Source organism: Mycteria americana, chromosome 2, assembly GCF_035582795.1.
Source record: "Mycteria americana isolate JAX WOST 10 ecotype Jacksonville Zoo and Gardens chromosome 2, USCA_MyAme_1.0, whole genome shotgun sequence".
Taxonomy (NCBI): Eukaryota; Metazoa; Chordata; class Aves; order Ciconiiformes; family Ciconiidae; genus Mycteria; species Mycteria americana.
This window is the reverse complement of record NC_134366.1, coordinates 50,144,319-50,159,678: the sequence shown is the minus strand read 5'-3', so window position 1 is coordinate 50,159,678 and position 15,360 is coordinate 50,144,319. Positions and strand designations below refer to the sequence as shown.

The following is a 15,360-nucleotide window of genomic DNA, read 5'->3' as shown; positions in this document are numbered from 1 at the left end:
TTGGGCATTGGAGGTAGTCGGAGCCACCAGCCTGCAGACCCTCCCTTCCAGAGGAGCTCTCTCACCATGCGTTTTCGCTGTGTTTTGGCAAACGGTAATTTTTTATATTTCCAGGGTTGGAAACCTATTGGTTGAAAAGTCATGATTTAAGTCCTACTTCTTTCCCCCCTAAGAGAGACCAGCTTTAATCTGATGAGGCTTTTCAAGGGCATGGATTGCTTTCTTCCTGCTGTCTGATCACGCAACCTTTTCTCTAAATTGAAAAAAATTAAGAAATTCATAAGGCTGATGCTGAAACTCTCTTACAATCCTTAATTCAGCATCCACAGCCATATGAAAGCAAACCAGTCGCTCAAAGGTGAGAATGACATGCAACAAGATCATAAGCTGGCAGAACCACCGTCTGCTTGCCAGTCCTAAAATACTGACTTTAATTTCAACGGTGACTTCATTTGAGCTGATGCCGAGACAGATGGTTTTGTGCAGCCTGCTCAGCGATCCTACACAATTAGGAATTTCTCCAGAGTTTTGGTGTTAGATTTAGACACTTGACTACAGTTTTCCTTTGGCTGGTTGGGCTTTGGGACATGGATGATGGGCAGAAAAGCAAAGCAGTGAAGACAGACAGATTTACCCCTAGCCCATAGGAGCTGCGTGCTCCAAACAGAAGCGGGGGGTGAGTCCTTCAGTGCAGCTCCTTTTGGAAACAGGATGATTTTGAGCAGCTGATAGCATTTGAACTCAAGTCCTTCACGTTTTGGGTCTGGTTTAAGGCCCAAGGATCTCCTTTAGCACAGATCCTTCTGTCCTGTGACCCTTGGTGAATGTGGGGTAGGGATGTGAGCTGTGCTTGCCATGGGATGTGATGGGAAGGCTCCCTCCTTAGGCTCAGAGCCAATTTCCTAAAGTTGGTGCTGGGGATAACGTTTTGGCAAAGTGCTGACTCCCTGGTTTTCCCCATCATTGTCCTTATGAAAAACGCCCTTTCCTGAACTATTATCGCATTTCTTCTCAATTGGTCTCTGAAACAATGATCCATAGATTCAGCTCTTTCCATTTTAACCTGTTCTGATGTTGTTTATGCTGGTGGAAATCAGGAACGATGCCAGCACGAGTTCGGGCAGCGGCTAATTAATATCAGAGATTTTCTTCTGTTAATCCCACTTCCTCACAGCATGTTTTTTACTGTCCACCGCTGTTTCTCTCCTACTCCTCTTCGAGGTCACTGCGGTGCCACCGAGACGCGGATCCTCTCCCTGCAGAGTGGATTTGGTGAAGGCAGCAGAGGTACGAAACGCTGCCTGCCGCCCCAGCCGTGGGTCAAGCCACCGAGCTGCACGGCCCCACGCGTAAAGACACGTTTGGGTCTCCCCTTTGCGTTCTTGCTGTCAGCACCGGCTGAGGTAGGTAGGAGCAGGAGGAGGTCGGAGCCTTCCTGGAGGAGGGGGGCTGCAGGCAAAGAGCAAGAATCGTTTGGCATTGTGGTGGCCTGCCTTTGAACTGGTAACTTAGCCTTGAAAGCCAGTGCTGGTAATTGCCTATCTTGATAATAACCGTGTGAATACTGTTATCTAGTCCACCCTCCCACTTTCCAGCCATTGTGCAGTAGTGCTGCCTCATTTCTTGGCTTGGCAATACCTGCTCATTTCCTAGGAGCCAAATCAAAATAGCCTCTGATCTCGCTGCCCATTTCCTTGCCTAGCTGGGCACGAAATCACAGGTCTGCATCATTGCCAGGAGCATCCAGCTTCCTTTCATGGGCTTATTCCAGCCAGTGTTTTGCTAACTGGAAGCCTTCCAAATTCAGCATCGCAGCCTACTTACTGGGTTTCCCAAAGCCACGTAAACTTTTCTGACTGCTTCCTTGCGGCCCTGGGACAGTTTCCATAAGCATACGTTCTTCTGCCCTCTTTTTTTCATCTCGAACCAGTTTTCTTGCAGCTAACAGGCGCTACTGTCTGTCTGACCAGGAGACCGCGCTTGAAACCAGGGAGTGTAAAGTGCTTTTACTGGGAAGTAAAATCCATAATTGTACAGATTTTAAAAATCGTGGACAAAACCCTGGTTTCTTGGCATAATTATAGCCTTTCTCCTTCTCATTAACCCTTCCGTGAATCAGCTGTTGCTCTCTTTCCCCTGGTGCCTGCTGCCTTGCTCTCCGATGGGCTATACGTGCCTGACGAGCCTCGCAGCTGCTGCTCTGAGGTTTGCTGCTTCCCTTTCAGCCCCGAAGGGGAAGGGTTCGTGTGGCCCAAACCTCACCGCCGTCTTCCAGTTCTATTAGTTCATCTAATAAAAAGGATTACCTCTGCCCACCTCCCACGCCTCCCTTACATAAGAAGCGTGAATCATCGGGATCTCAAAAGCATGATATCTGCCCAAAGAGCCAACTTACAAAGGAATAATGATAGCCCTGTTATTTAACTGGAACCGCGGCCTCGGGCTTCAGCAGGAGCCCAGGCAGGGGGTGGGTTCCGTACAGGCAAGGGCCCTCCGGCTTTTGGGTGGCCCTTCCCCATAGCATCCCTGTTCCGGACCTGTTGCAGCAACACTTCAGCTTGCTCCTGTCGGGTGGGTTCATGAGCTTTTACAGTGTCAGGGATTTATTTTTTCGGCCTATGAGAGGCAGAATTGTAGCAAAGCCCCCTGCGAATAGGTGTTACAGCCAGAGACAAGCTTTTTAAGTCTACTTCTTTTCATTTTTCTCTTTTTCAAGAAAAATTACGGTGGCATCCAGCACAGGACCTGCTGGCTGGTGCAGGGAGATGCCCCCTTGGTTGCAGACCTTCAGCGTGGGGACCTTCACGCTCAGAGAGGGGCTAACCAAAAGCTGCCCTGCCCTTCTCATTTCAGCTGGGGAATTGGAGAAATGCAATGCTCCGGTGGGTCCCAGCCACCCAGAAACCTGTGGTTAGGGATTGCCATCAGACTCCACATCAGAGCCATCTGTTTCACGCGCAGCAGCAGAGGGAGCATTTCAGTTTTTTCCCCAGCGTGGCAGGACATGAATCAAAGCAAAGGCAGGCGAGCAAATCTGGAGCCAAGGAAAACTGGGAGGTGCTGAGTTACCAAAAGTGCTTTGGATAGGTCAATGCTACCCAGTTGTCAGGAGAAGGGAACATATATGTGTATGTAGGTGTCTGGCATCTCTTGGGCTCCATCCCATTTTGGGATAGTCCAGGTGGGAGAACGGTAAATCCCAAAAATATGTATTCTCTGGCTTAAATCAGAGTGGGGCTGTGTGTGTGGTAAAGGGGAGCGAAAATAAAACCCATTTTTCCTTGGCTTCAAAAGTTTGGACTGCAAAGGAGCTCTAGTCAGGTAGCGTATAAGGGCAGGGTTTTCCTTATTCAGCCAAAGTGTGAGGCAGGGTAACACAGTTATGGCCAAACTAAATCAACGGCAGCTCTTTTTCCAGCCACACCTCTGTTTATATCGGACCTTTTAGGCTCATACGACTCCAGTGGTTCACAGCGTGCTGGGTGGCATCTTGCCTTAATTTTTCAGAAAAGATTTAAGGTTAATGGCTGATGCCTGGAGCACTTTGTTCTTCAAAATGCCTGTCCATCCTCTCCTCTCTCTACACAAATTTCATCCGCTTGCTCAAACGTTCCTGTTCCTCCCGGATGAGAGACTCACCCGCTTGTGCTGCAGCTGCTAAACAGCCCCAGCACCCAAAAAATGAGGCAGTGGTCTTGGTTTAGGCTGCAGGGCTGCTCTTGGAGCAGCTGGGCTGTGCTGAAGTCGGCCTAGGACCCTGCGAGGGGGACTTGGGGAAAATGGCTTTTTGTGGGACGTGTCGTCCCCCCCCATCCCAAGTCCAGCTCCTCACGGTCGTCTGTTACAGCTCCAGGGTATTTAGAAGCCTGAATGTTCCCAAAACTGAGTGAAGACCCAAATTTCTGAGTATTTTTGGTTGCCTAACCACTCGGATGGCCCCAGGGACGACCCCCCCACATACTCGGCCTGACTCCAGGGCAGTGGGTGTGAAGCATCAGCCAGCTTTTCAGAGCTGCCGTGCCTCGTGAAGCGTCTCAGAGCTTTGACAGACCTGGCCATGAGATACTGTGGATTATCAACCCTGGCGTGTGCCAGATTTCTGAAGTGCAAAGAGCACCTGTAGATTTTGACTCTCAAAGGTGTGGGTACTGCCAGAGGAGGAAGGGAAGCGGTCCAGTGCCAGGCGGATGCAATGCACTTGGAATGGAGATGGAGCAGCCTTCCTCTTAGGGGGACATCTGCAGTAGGAGGTCAAACATCTTTCCAGCTTTCTTCATCCATGCTTTTGCCCGGGCCTGCTGAACTACAGTCCCTTTTCAGATCACTTTCAGGACAAAGGTGTAGAGGCTGAGATCTCTCCTTCCCGCTGCCTGGTAGGGTGAGGCAGAGCTGAAACACCTCCAGCTCCCAGCCAGGGCAATGGAAGGGGTTAAAGAGCAACATGATGAGCAGCCCTCTGGTTTGGTTAAAACCTCTGGAGCTGTTGTTTGGTTTCCTGTCCTACAGAACTGAAAGCAGGTTTGGAAAACGAAAAGCACATGAAGCCACTGTGTGGTCTGGTGGTGGGGACGCGTTTACCACCGAGGGAGTCTCGCTCCTCTGGACGGTGCCAGCCAGGCACCTCTGAGGTCTCGGTGCAATGCTGCTGCCAGGCAGCCCCATGGCACTGACCACCCCTGTCCTTGCCAAATTGCCAGAGGGGTAGGGGACAGTATGGCCGACGCAGCTGTCCTCACCCCTGAGGATTGCACTCGTCATGAGCAGAGTGAGTTATGCTGGAACTGCCCCAGAACCGGCAATTCGAGCCCAGGGCTGGGAGCCACCCTCTGTCCCCAGCCGTCGGCGCAAGAAAAAGGGGGGACAAACACCAGGTCAGCCCCTGCTGTCCCCCCAGCCCCGCACAGGTCCCACACTTGAGCGGGGTGCCACCAAGGCGCTCTGCATGGGCATGGACCGAAGCCTTACCCTGTAACGTAAATTTAGCAGCTGGGTGAGAGCAAAGGCACAGCCACGCACACCACAGGGCTGCTGTGCACAGCACCCCCCCTTTTGGGGGGAGCATCCCAAAAATAGAGGTCCAAACCTATTGCATTGGAAGCTGCCCTCAAACTGTGGCTGTCTAAGGGCAAAGAAGAAATTACCAGAGCAGAGGGGAGAAAGCGGCTGGCTCTCATGGGATGGCTCTGCCTCCCATCCCCACAGGGAGGGTCACCCTCCAGAGGGGACCCCATGTAGGGCTGGGAAGAGGTGGGCATGAGGCACCAGTCTCATTTCTCACGGAGAGGCAATGATGGCAGGACGACCCTGCCGAGGCCAGGGTGGAGCTGGTTTTTTGACGTTTAAGAGCTGTCCTCCGCTTTGAGCAAGGACTACTCTATAAAAAAAAGCCCTCTGTCCCCGCTGCGGCTGCACTTGGGCTGGGGGACTGCAGCAGCCCCTTGCAGTGGGGATAAACCTGAAATCTCCACGGAGGGCCTTGCATCATGCCGTGGCGGGGGCCGGGGTGCTCAGGCCCCCCGTACGCTCCCTCCGCCGCTGCCGGTGCTGGCAGCATCCATTGCGGGCAGCCCCGCAGAGAGGCCGCCCGGGCAGGCTGGCCCCCCTCTGTTGCCTGGGCCACCCAAACTCCGTTTCACACCTCACATCATCATTGCCATCGCTGACACGTGAGATCAAACCCACGGCGTTTTGCTAAAATCCCTAGGAAATCATTCCACAGCCTTTCCTTATGTTTAGCTTAGCGGACTTTCAGTAGATTCGTTCCCTTCTTTTTTTTTTTTTAAAAACAAAAACAAGCAGCGTGCTAAGAAATGTGAACCCGCTGGGATGTTTTCAGCCTTGGCCGGAGCTGCCTGAGCCCCCCCGGGGCCGGGAGGCTGCCTCTGGCCGGGGCTCAGCGGGCGGCTTTCTGGGACAGCCATTTCTGATGCAAGCCGGCGTGAAGCCGGCTGTCTGAGGGCAGAGCAGAGCCGCTCCACTTCTGCTCAGCGCCGGACGGCAGCGGCATGGCGCTCCGGGGAGCCTGCCTGCTCCTCTGCCTCCTCTCCCTCGCCCACGTCTCCGGCCAGCAAAACGCCAAAGTCCGGCAAAAGCCAGTGGCTCCCAAGAAAGGTAAGGAGCGGCGGCACCTTCCCGGCAAGAAAACCTGGCGGGGCTTGGGGGGGATGCTATCGCCCTGATCATTTGGGCATTTAACAGTGCTTTAATGAAACTTTTTAAAAAGCATCTGAATACCTGATAAAGTCTTATTTTTTTCCTCCCTGGGGGAATGATTGCATAGCCCTTCTGTAAAATAGCGAGGAAATTGAAATGGTTTTGGTGAGTTCCTACATTGAATAGATTTGATGGGACAGCTTGGTCTGAACTTCAGAGGGCAACATATTTTCTGTGTTATCTCTAAGGTTCTCCCCAAACGTTTCCTCTACTAAAATCTCCCTTTCTATGATCCCTACCCCTCCTCATTCATTTTTCAGAAGCAAATAAGTGGCAGATGACAGACTACTGCTGTAGATTTGGAGACAAGAGTAGGCAGATAATATGTAATCCATTAAATATCAACATGGATCTTTAAAACACTTGCCCCGGGTGTATGTCAAGCCATGCACGAACTCCAACTACTCAGGCTTACCAGAGGGCAAGGCACACAAAAAGATGCCTAAGGTTTTTTTTCCCTAGTGTTTGGTTGGGTTTTTTTTTTCCTTCTCTTTTTTTGCTGCTGTCCCATCCTTTCTCCCTCTGACTCAATGCACGGTGATTGTAGGAGAAGGCAGGTAAGGAAGCGGCTTGCGTTGCAGCCCAGCGGCGTGCGAGCCTGCCTGCCCGATGTGTCCGACCGCAGTCGCATGGGCTTGGACCGCTTCTGGCAGGCGCTTGGCTGCTTGGAACAAAGCGGGGAGCGAGGAAGAAGCATCCCAGGAATTTGTTTGGCCAGGCTGCTCTCTACGCTCGCCCAGTGGCTATTTTCATCTGATCCCATCCTTGAGAAATTTTTCCTTTTTCTTCCATTAGATCTTTCTATGAAATCACGGCATAGCTGCTTGTTCCATGTCTGTGGCTGTTTTCTAGAGCAAAAATACCTCCTTGAGCTGGTATAGGGTACATACGTGCGTTGCACTTACTGGACCTACCAGGAGAGAGAAATGAGTTTCTTAGAGAAATCTTATTTTTCTCTCTGTGTCACTGGAACTGCTGTTTGTAACCCACTGGTAACAAGCAGGTGAGAGAAAAATCAGGTGGTGGGAGAAAAGTCAGGTGGTGGGAGAAAAATCACCTTTTTGAGAGGAAAATTTAAACACATTTTTCAGAGGGGAGGGGGCAACTTTTTTTTTCTGAAAATCAAGCCATCTGAAACAGCTGTGGCAATTTTTCCTGAGAGCTTTGGGGTTTCTTTTCAAAGGAGAGGTCAAGTTTTCTTTGGGAAAAAGAAAAAAAAAAACACCCAAACTTGGCATTTTTTGGCCGGCTGCATCCAGCCGCGTGGCGGGGTCAGCTGCCCTGCCTTTACTGGAAACTTCCAGCATTTCTTGGTTAACTTTTTTCTGATTTTTACCAACACCAGGGGATGGGGAAAGAGGGAGAAAAGCACTAAAAGTCCCCCGCGAGGCTCCTCTTCGCCCCCAGCCCCTCGCCACGTCCCAGCCCGCCTGCCCACCTGTCGCAGGGGCTGGGGCTCAGGGGCAGGGTGCCCCATCCATCCCATCCCGTCCCATCCCATCCCATCCCGTCCCATCCCATCCCGTCCCATCCCCATCCCAGGCCCTCAGTGCCCCCCGTCCCAGTTCACTCCCTGCCCTTCGCCGGGGAGGGTCAGGCAGGGTGAAGCCACTGGAGGTTTGGGGTGCTCGGCTGGATTTATTTTTCTTTAATCTGCACAGCCAAACCACATATGTTAGAAAAGAAAATGATGATTTGAGCCAAGCGTTTTCTCTTTTTTTTTTTCCCTTTTATTTGTTTTTTTTTCTTTTGTTTTGTTTTTTTTTTTCTTCTTTTTTGTAATTATTGCTTACATTTGGATCTGCTTCAGAACAAAAATGATGCTGTTTCAACATGAAAAAGCCAAACCATAGCATTTAGAAAATGCTGAGATAGCACATTCAGTTTGCCTGCTGTTGGGTTTTTTTCCCCCTCAAATTTCTCCCCAGTGATTTTCCCAGATGCAGCGGTTCAGCAAACTCTGCCTGAACCCCGATGTCTTGGGGGGCAGATGGGATTTGCCCTCCTCCGGTCTCACCCAGAAGGGTGCCCGGGGGGGCGGGAGCGGCGGCGGGCAATGGCACGGGCGCCCCGGGGCGATGGCACGCCCTGCTCAGGGGTCCAGGCTGGGGACCCTGGGGGGGCTCCCCTTGGTCACAGCCATGGCGGGGTGCTGGCGGCATGGGAGGGTGCATCTTTGTGTAGTTCTCAGGTCTATTTTTAAAGTAATTGGAGCCGGCCATTGGAGACCGGGTGGTTAAATCAGCGGGTACGGGCTGATGTGGGCGCCGCTCCTGAGGCTGCCCAAAATTCCCATGTAATCTTGGAGTCTGGGTGCTCTTCCTAGAAAATGGCTGTGAACATTTACACTGATGTAAACCCAGCGCGGGTGTCTTTGGTCCCCTCCTCTGATCCAGGGACAGACTGCAATATGGGACCCGACTTTTCTGGCTGGGACATTCAGGAAAATGCCTGGTGTCAGAAGAAATACCGATGGCCAGGGAGGTTTGATGACAGACATTACGAACCAGAGCGATGCTCGCTCTGCCGGGGGACAGAAACCTGTTCGGATAGGAACAAACGGGATGATGGCTGCCCAGGCAAAGCTAAGCAACCCAGATATAGATCCAAATTTCACGTAGGGGTAGTTAAATAATTGAAATGAAGTAGAGGGATTGCGTTGTTATTCAGCATATAATTAGAACAAAGAAAAACGGGCAAGAGCTCCCATTTGCAGCATCAAATACATTACTGGCCAGGCTTTCAAACCAACAGACTATTGCGACCCACATCCTTCCGTGAGTCTCCTCTTCATCTTGCTTCTGCTCACACTTAATCCTGCTGCCCATGGTTAGCCGCACAAGGACCTGCTCCGGCTCCCATGGGCAGCATTGGAAGCCCCCACGCTGGCTTCAGTTGCAGCAAACCCAAGCTGTAATAGCCTTGATCACGGGCTTCAGGAGGTGAGCCTTCAGAAAATAACAGCACAGAGGCAAAAACCTCTGGCAATAGAATAGCAAACTCGGTGTTTGTTGATGTAGCCACGGTACTTGCTTTGTAGCTGAAGTGCAAATTAACCAGTCCTGGTTCTCCCTGCGACGTCCCAGTGAAGGCGGTGCTGCAGGAATATCTTGTGGCCCAGGGCTTGGAAACTAGGTGGTGAAAAGGGACAGACAGGGCGCTTAGGTAGCTATCAAGGAGATGTCTCCACCTTGGGTGATGGGGACCCTCTAGATGGGAACCCACCAGCAAACCCAGATGGAACAACGTAAGGAGGTGCCCCAGCAAGGCTCATTGGCAGTGTCCCGCCATGGCCCTTGGATGTTACTTAAACCTAAGGGACATTTGTTCTGCTGCAAGATAGGCTTGTGTGGCAAAAAAAAAGGCATTAATTAGCTCTTTCCCACAAAGTGTTTTCATCAAAGGCACCAAGATAATAGCTAGTGCCTCAGTGTTAAGTGAACCCATTAAAGTTAATTGAGCAATGAGTAAAGCAGCTTAATGCCCTCCTCCTGATGTGTCTGGCTTTTCATATTCATGGCACCGTAATCTTTGGGCTGGTGGTTTTGGTCTGCTTCCAAGCCGCTTCCTCGCTTACTTGGCTTGGTGCCTTGGCTCCCCATCTCCTTGACCGTCCTACTGCATTCGTGGGCAAATTGTCCCCTTTCCTTTCACCCCATGAGGACTACCAGATGCTTATGCCAGGTGAGGTAAAGCAATAGGAGCAGCAGAGATAGTAATGAATATAAGCACCTCAACGTCCGATCTCCCACCACCTCCAAGGCACAACGGTCCTTTTGCTCCTAGACAGGAGAAATCCAAGTACTGATTAATAGTTGGTTGAAGCTGTTGCAGAGGCAACATACCTAGCAAGACGTGGGCTTTAGTAGCAGGCTGCAACCAACTCCCGGGCCAAGGAGGTGTCTTCTCGCAGCAGGAGAGCAGCTGGGGGCAGTTTTTGGGTACCTGCACTGGGGATGCTGAAGGCAGAGGCAGGGCAGAGGCAGCTGTGATGGCCTGAGGGATGGTGTGGTTGGTGGGCTGAGGGGTGGGGTGGCCGATGGTGCAGGGACAGATCTAGTGGAGGTACTGCAGCCCTTCCCACCCCTTCCTGCTGAGCATCAGCCTGGCGAGCAAAGTGCTTTCCAGCCAACGCACTCATGAGTGCAGGCTAATGTGGGGGCACAGCAAGGAATGCATACAGAGAAAATCATGTGTTAGGGTGTTTAAGAAAAGCCAGGAGGGTGTGCTGTGAATAGAGAGAGAGGGCATGTTTTTGAGGAGTTTAGAAAAGCAATAAATCCTATTCAGCAGCAGCTTTAAGTTCCCCGCGAAACACTCGTGTGAGGCAGGGCTCCTGCTCAGGAAGGGCAGCGTCGTATGGTGCCCTCCTGCATTTTGGGAGCTTGACCCTAGTGCAACGCCACCGCAGGTGAGTGCCCTCCATAGGGGCTCCAGAGACGAGCCTGCACCTTGCAATGCTCATGCGTGCGACCCCCACTCCAGCACTGCAGCAGCAGCCCAAGGGGAGACCACCGGCCCATGAAGCCCCATGGGGTGCGAAGCCCCAGAACCCAAAGTGGGAAAACTGGGTTGCTGGTGGACCCAGGCTAGCAAGCAAACACTCACTCTGATGGATATGCAAGGGGACAAGTGTTGACTTTGCAGATCCCTTTTGTTTGTCCTTCTCTGAGGGCAGAGAAACGGGGAGTTTTGATGATAGGAGCAGCTTTGGCTGCCTCCCTGGGGACATGGCCAATATTTATGCTCCTCCCTTGGTTTCTCCAACAGATGGTGTGAGCCTCAAAATGATTGAAGACCTGAAGGCCATGATTGACAACATCTCTCAGGAGGTTGCTCTACTGAAGGAAAAGCAAGCACTCCAGACAGGTAAAGGACTTGCTAACGAAGGCATGGCTTTTGCTTTGAGAGAGGAGCTGCTTACAAAGCAGCTACAAGTGCTCCACACGCTTTAACAAGAGATGCCCAAGCGCCCTGCGACAAGGAGTCCATCCCAGGGAAAGAGGTTGGGGGATCAAAGCTAAATGTGGGCTCTCTGCAATTCCTCCAGGCAGATGAAGCTCCTCAAGCAGTTGATGACAGGAGTTGTGCAGCATATGGCCCTCCTCTTCATGCACTAGCGCTTCCCATTTGTAAAGCTGTGGATATTTCTATGACGCTAAGCCAGATGTTCATTTTCCTTTATGACTCAGAGGGATGGGTAATGGATTATTTTGTACTTCAGTCAAATGTAGCTTAGTCTTTTGTCTGAACCCCAGTGAAATGGTGACCTGGTCTTTTATACATGCCACTGTATGGCCCAGGGAACCTCATGGAGGGCAGTCCCACCATCCCTCACTGAACACATACAGAGGGCAGTCCTAAAATGTCCATCTTCCAGCCATGCTCCATGGTTATTCCCTGCAAACTCCACCAACATCGATAGGAGAGGGATTTGCAGAACACGAAAGAGAAATGAGATGAAAATGCAAGTTAAGGAGAATTTTCTCCTTAAAAGAAAAGGAACACAAGCAAAATCAAGGCTTTAGTTCCAAGCCCACATTCATTGGTTTGGATATTAATGTGTGGCTCTGATTAGTTATTGTTTGGCTACAGTACCCTGCACATTCATGGTTTAGAACTTAAAAAAAAAAAAATTGCTATTCTTAACAATAAAATCAGAGGCAAGTAGAAACTTCCTCTGAAGACCTCCTCTGCAAGCTATGCAAGCAGAACACTTCTGATCAAAGCCTATTAAAAAAGACATTTTTCTCATGCTTGCATAATTAAGGTGATTGAGTTGAAATTGCAGCCTTTTTTCCCAAAACACTCCAACACCCGGCAGCGCCCATCAGAAACCTTACCCCCAACAAACTCATCAGAGCAAGTGTAGCAGCAGCTGGGGGAGAGCGAGGCCAGGGGAAGGGGTAGGAGGACCAGGCTGTGCCTCTGCTCCGGCAGCAGCAGGGCCCAGGAGGGTGACCGGGGCACCCCGAGGTCCATGATTTTTCCCGGTGGTTTGCAGACAGGGAGGGCACGTCCCCACAGCCATACCCTGTGTAGGAGGGAGAGGGCCCCAGGGACTCCCGTGCTGCCAAGAGTCACTCCGCAGCCTAAGAAATGAAATTTGTAGTTTGGCCGCTGCGTTTGCTGCTGCTGCCTCTCCCTGGGCGCTGTTTTTAAAACCAATTCCCTTTCTGTCTTTTTGTTCTGTTCGTGTGGTAACCTCTCAGTTTGCCTGAAAGGCACCAAAATTCACCTAAAATGCTTTCTTGCGTTTTCGGAGACCAAGACGTACCACGAGGCCAGCGAAAACTGCATCTCGCAGGGCGGCACGCTGAGCACCCCTCAGAGCGGGGAGGAGAACGATGCCCTCTACGACTACATGCGCAAGAGCATCGGCTCTGAGGCGGAGATCTGGCTGGGCCTCAACGACATGGCGGCGGAGGGCAAGTGGGTCGACATGACGGGCGGCCCCGTCCGCTACAAGAACTGGGAGACTGAAATCACCACCCAGCCCGACGGCGGCAAGCTGGAAAACTGCGCAGCCTTGTCGGGGGCTGCCGTCGGCAAGTGGTTCGACAAGAGGTGCAAAGACCAGCTGCCCTACGTCTGCCAGTTCATGATCGTGTAGCGGCGGGGGCTCCCCCCTGCCCACCCGCAGCCCGGGTCTTCCCCTTTGGCAGCAGGATTATAAAGCTATAGGTATGTGTGCATGTACGTATGCACGCACGCACGCACATGTTCAAGTAGAGTCATTCTTTGCAAAGAAAGTCGTCACGGCTCGGTATCGGATTAGAGAGCGTTAGAGCATTTCGTTTGGCCACATCCAGCCCTGTTAGCAGCTGCATCGTTCTTACTAAGGCACAATTTATAGATATATTTTTTTACACAGGGAATTTATTCGGACAGCTCGGTTGTTTTGGCAAAGAACCAGTGCAGTAGTCCAGCCTTGCAAACAGCCACCTCGGCTGCCCGGGACTGTCACTCTGCAATGTCCTTTCCCATCTTGCTGAGCTTTGTTGGGACACCAGCAATGCTAGTTCCCACCTTCTTCTCCTGTTTTGCTTCCCCGTGAGCTCTGGCACAGGGGATTGAGCTCCTCGTCCCTCACGGCACCCCGATTCAGGGTCCTGGGGATCGAGGTCCTGTCTCAACGAGCAGAGGGAGTTGCTTCTGCTTTGCGTTGAGAAATGCAATTGGGCCTATTGGCTGAGTACCAGCTGCTCAACGGGGTGTCCGACTCTTCCCACTATGGGCATGAATGAATCAGCAAGTAGCAGGCATGGGTCGACTTACTGAGAAGGAGAGCGTCCTTTGCAGAAGCATTCCCGATTTTGTTCATCTTTTTCTCATCAGTCAGAAGCCAATGTTTCACTGATTTCAGTGGGAGAGCTAGACCCACTGCCAGATCTTTTAAAAAAAATCCTGTCAGGAGCTTTATTTATTCTCCAGCATCATGGAGGAAGAAGTGATGCCTTACAGCATGGTCAGACGATATATTCTTGGAAATAGAAGATGAAAGTATTAGGTAAATAACAGAAATGTAATGCTATTAGGGAATATGCTACCATATCAAAAACAATTGTCTATTGAAAATGAACCCCAGGACAACCCACTTTAGCAGCTTTAGGAATCGTCTGACCTACTTTAGTGATGGAAACCCAGCTGAAATACTTCAGTCTTTGTTGGTCCAGGCACAGTCCTCAGCAAACATAAATCTATGAGTACTGTTTGTGCCAATAAAGTCACGCCCGGCTGAAGATAATGTTTTGCTGAGAAAAGGGTTAAAGAAAAAAAATAAATTGAAATAAACAGCAATGATGGGAAAGAAGGGCAGGTCACCCCAACAGCTTAACGAAATTTTGCCGACGCCGATTTGCTGGCTGTTGGCTGAAAGGTATCAGCAGTTCTTTGCAGCTCAGTGCTTGGTTATAATCCCTCCAGTTCGGGTCACATCCCCCGCGCTGCCAGGTTGGGGGTATCAAGACATGATGCTCTTGGGGAGCCCACGGGAGAGGTATTTCAACTTGCTGCTTTGTTTGAAAACAGCACGATGGTGGGTATTCCAAGATATCGAGTGGGAGAGCCAAGCTGGAGGGATCGAAACACACACACACACACACAAATGCAGAGTGCACACTTCCGAGGCTGTCACTATTGCCAAACTCTCCGCTGTTCAAATGACTATAAAATAAAAATATATATAGCTTGCTGAAGGAATGGAGTTGTGTCAATGTGATTGGAGTGCTTTCTTCTCCTTGCGTTTCTCTTCAGAGCAGCTCCAGGGACCTGTCAGAGGGTCAGGGATATCAAAGGCAGAGGGGAAAAGCAGAAAGCGAGAGCCTCCCGCCCTGGGATACAGTTTATAGGATTTCCACCCCCACTCTTATCATCCCAGTCACATGCCACACGCAGGATACAGGCAGGGAATCCTTTTATAGGCAAATAAGATTTCCTTCCTCCCCTCCTTTTGCTGCTGGGAAATGTCACTCCAAAATATGAGCTGACCCAGAAGAAAGGTCCTTCCCCCATTTGGCAGCGGTAGCGGTGCCGGGGGAGGTGGCACCTCAGGTCCCAGCGTGGACCCAGCACTTCCCAGGCTGCCTCCCACCTTCTCTGCAACGAGCAGAGCTGCAGCAGCACCGAGCATCCCTCTCCTTCCTTCACTGAGGTGGTGACGACTTCTCCCTCCCCATCCTCCTCCTCAGCATCCCGCGAAGGAGAGAAGACCGTACGTGAAGGAGCCAGTGCTCCACACCAGTCAGGGAGGTTTCAACTGCTGCAGAACTGCACATGAAATTAGGTCTCTTTTGCAGAAGAGGTCAGCCCTTCGCAGGCTCTGGGCCCTGATCCTGAATGTTTCCAAGGGTCTTTGCTGTAGGTCACGGTTACACCCTACAACCGGCTTGTCTCAATATAAACCCTCTAGTTCCCTTGGCAGACGATCGCTCCATGTTTTGAGATACACATGAATGCAAAGCAGCAAGGCCGGCAGTGTTGCTGGCTTTGATCCTGACTGGTCATAAACCCCAAGGTCTTAAAACATAAATGTGTGGTCAGAGAAATAAACAGAGGGCTTTTATGGGAGGCCAGGAACTAAAGAGGGGCACTGCGAAAGCCACAGACCCTGGCGACATTGAGCTTTGGGGAAGATGCTGGTGCCAT

General features: G+C 51.2%; 1 protein-coding gene across 1 annotated transcript; it reads left to right on the top strand.

Annotated features, from left to right (window-relative positions):
* Positions 1-762: 762 nt before the first annotated feature.
* CLEC3B (C-type lectin domain family 3 member B) lies at positions 763-14,372 on the top strand. Its single transcript, XM_075493340.1, has 3 exons — positions 763-6,111; positions 10,984-11,082; positions 12,426-14,372. The coding sequence occupies exons 1-3, from the start codon at positions 6,006-6,008 to the stop codon at positions 12,824-12,826; spliced, it is 606 nt and encodes a 201-aa protein (XP_075349455.1). The 5' UTR covers positions 763-6,005; the 3' UTR covers positions 12,827-14,372.
* The last annotated feature ends 988 nt before the right edge of the window (positions 14,373-15,360 follow it).

Coding starts and splice junctions, on each gene's coding strand:
- CLEC3B (XM_075493340.1), top strand. CDS start 6,006: ATGGCGCTCCGGGGAGCCTGCCTGCTCCTCTGCCTCCTCTCCCTCGCC. Junction 6,112..10,983: donor GCCAGTGGCTCCCAAGAAAG/GTAAGGAGCGGC, acceptor TTTCTCCAACAG/ATGGTGTGAGCCTCAAAATG. Junction 11,083..12,425: donor AAAGCAAGCACTCCAGACAG/GTAAAGGACTTG, acceptor GTAACCTCTCAG/TTTGCCTGAAAGGCACCAAA.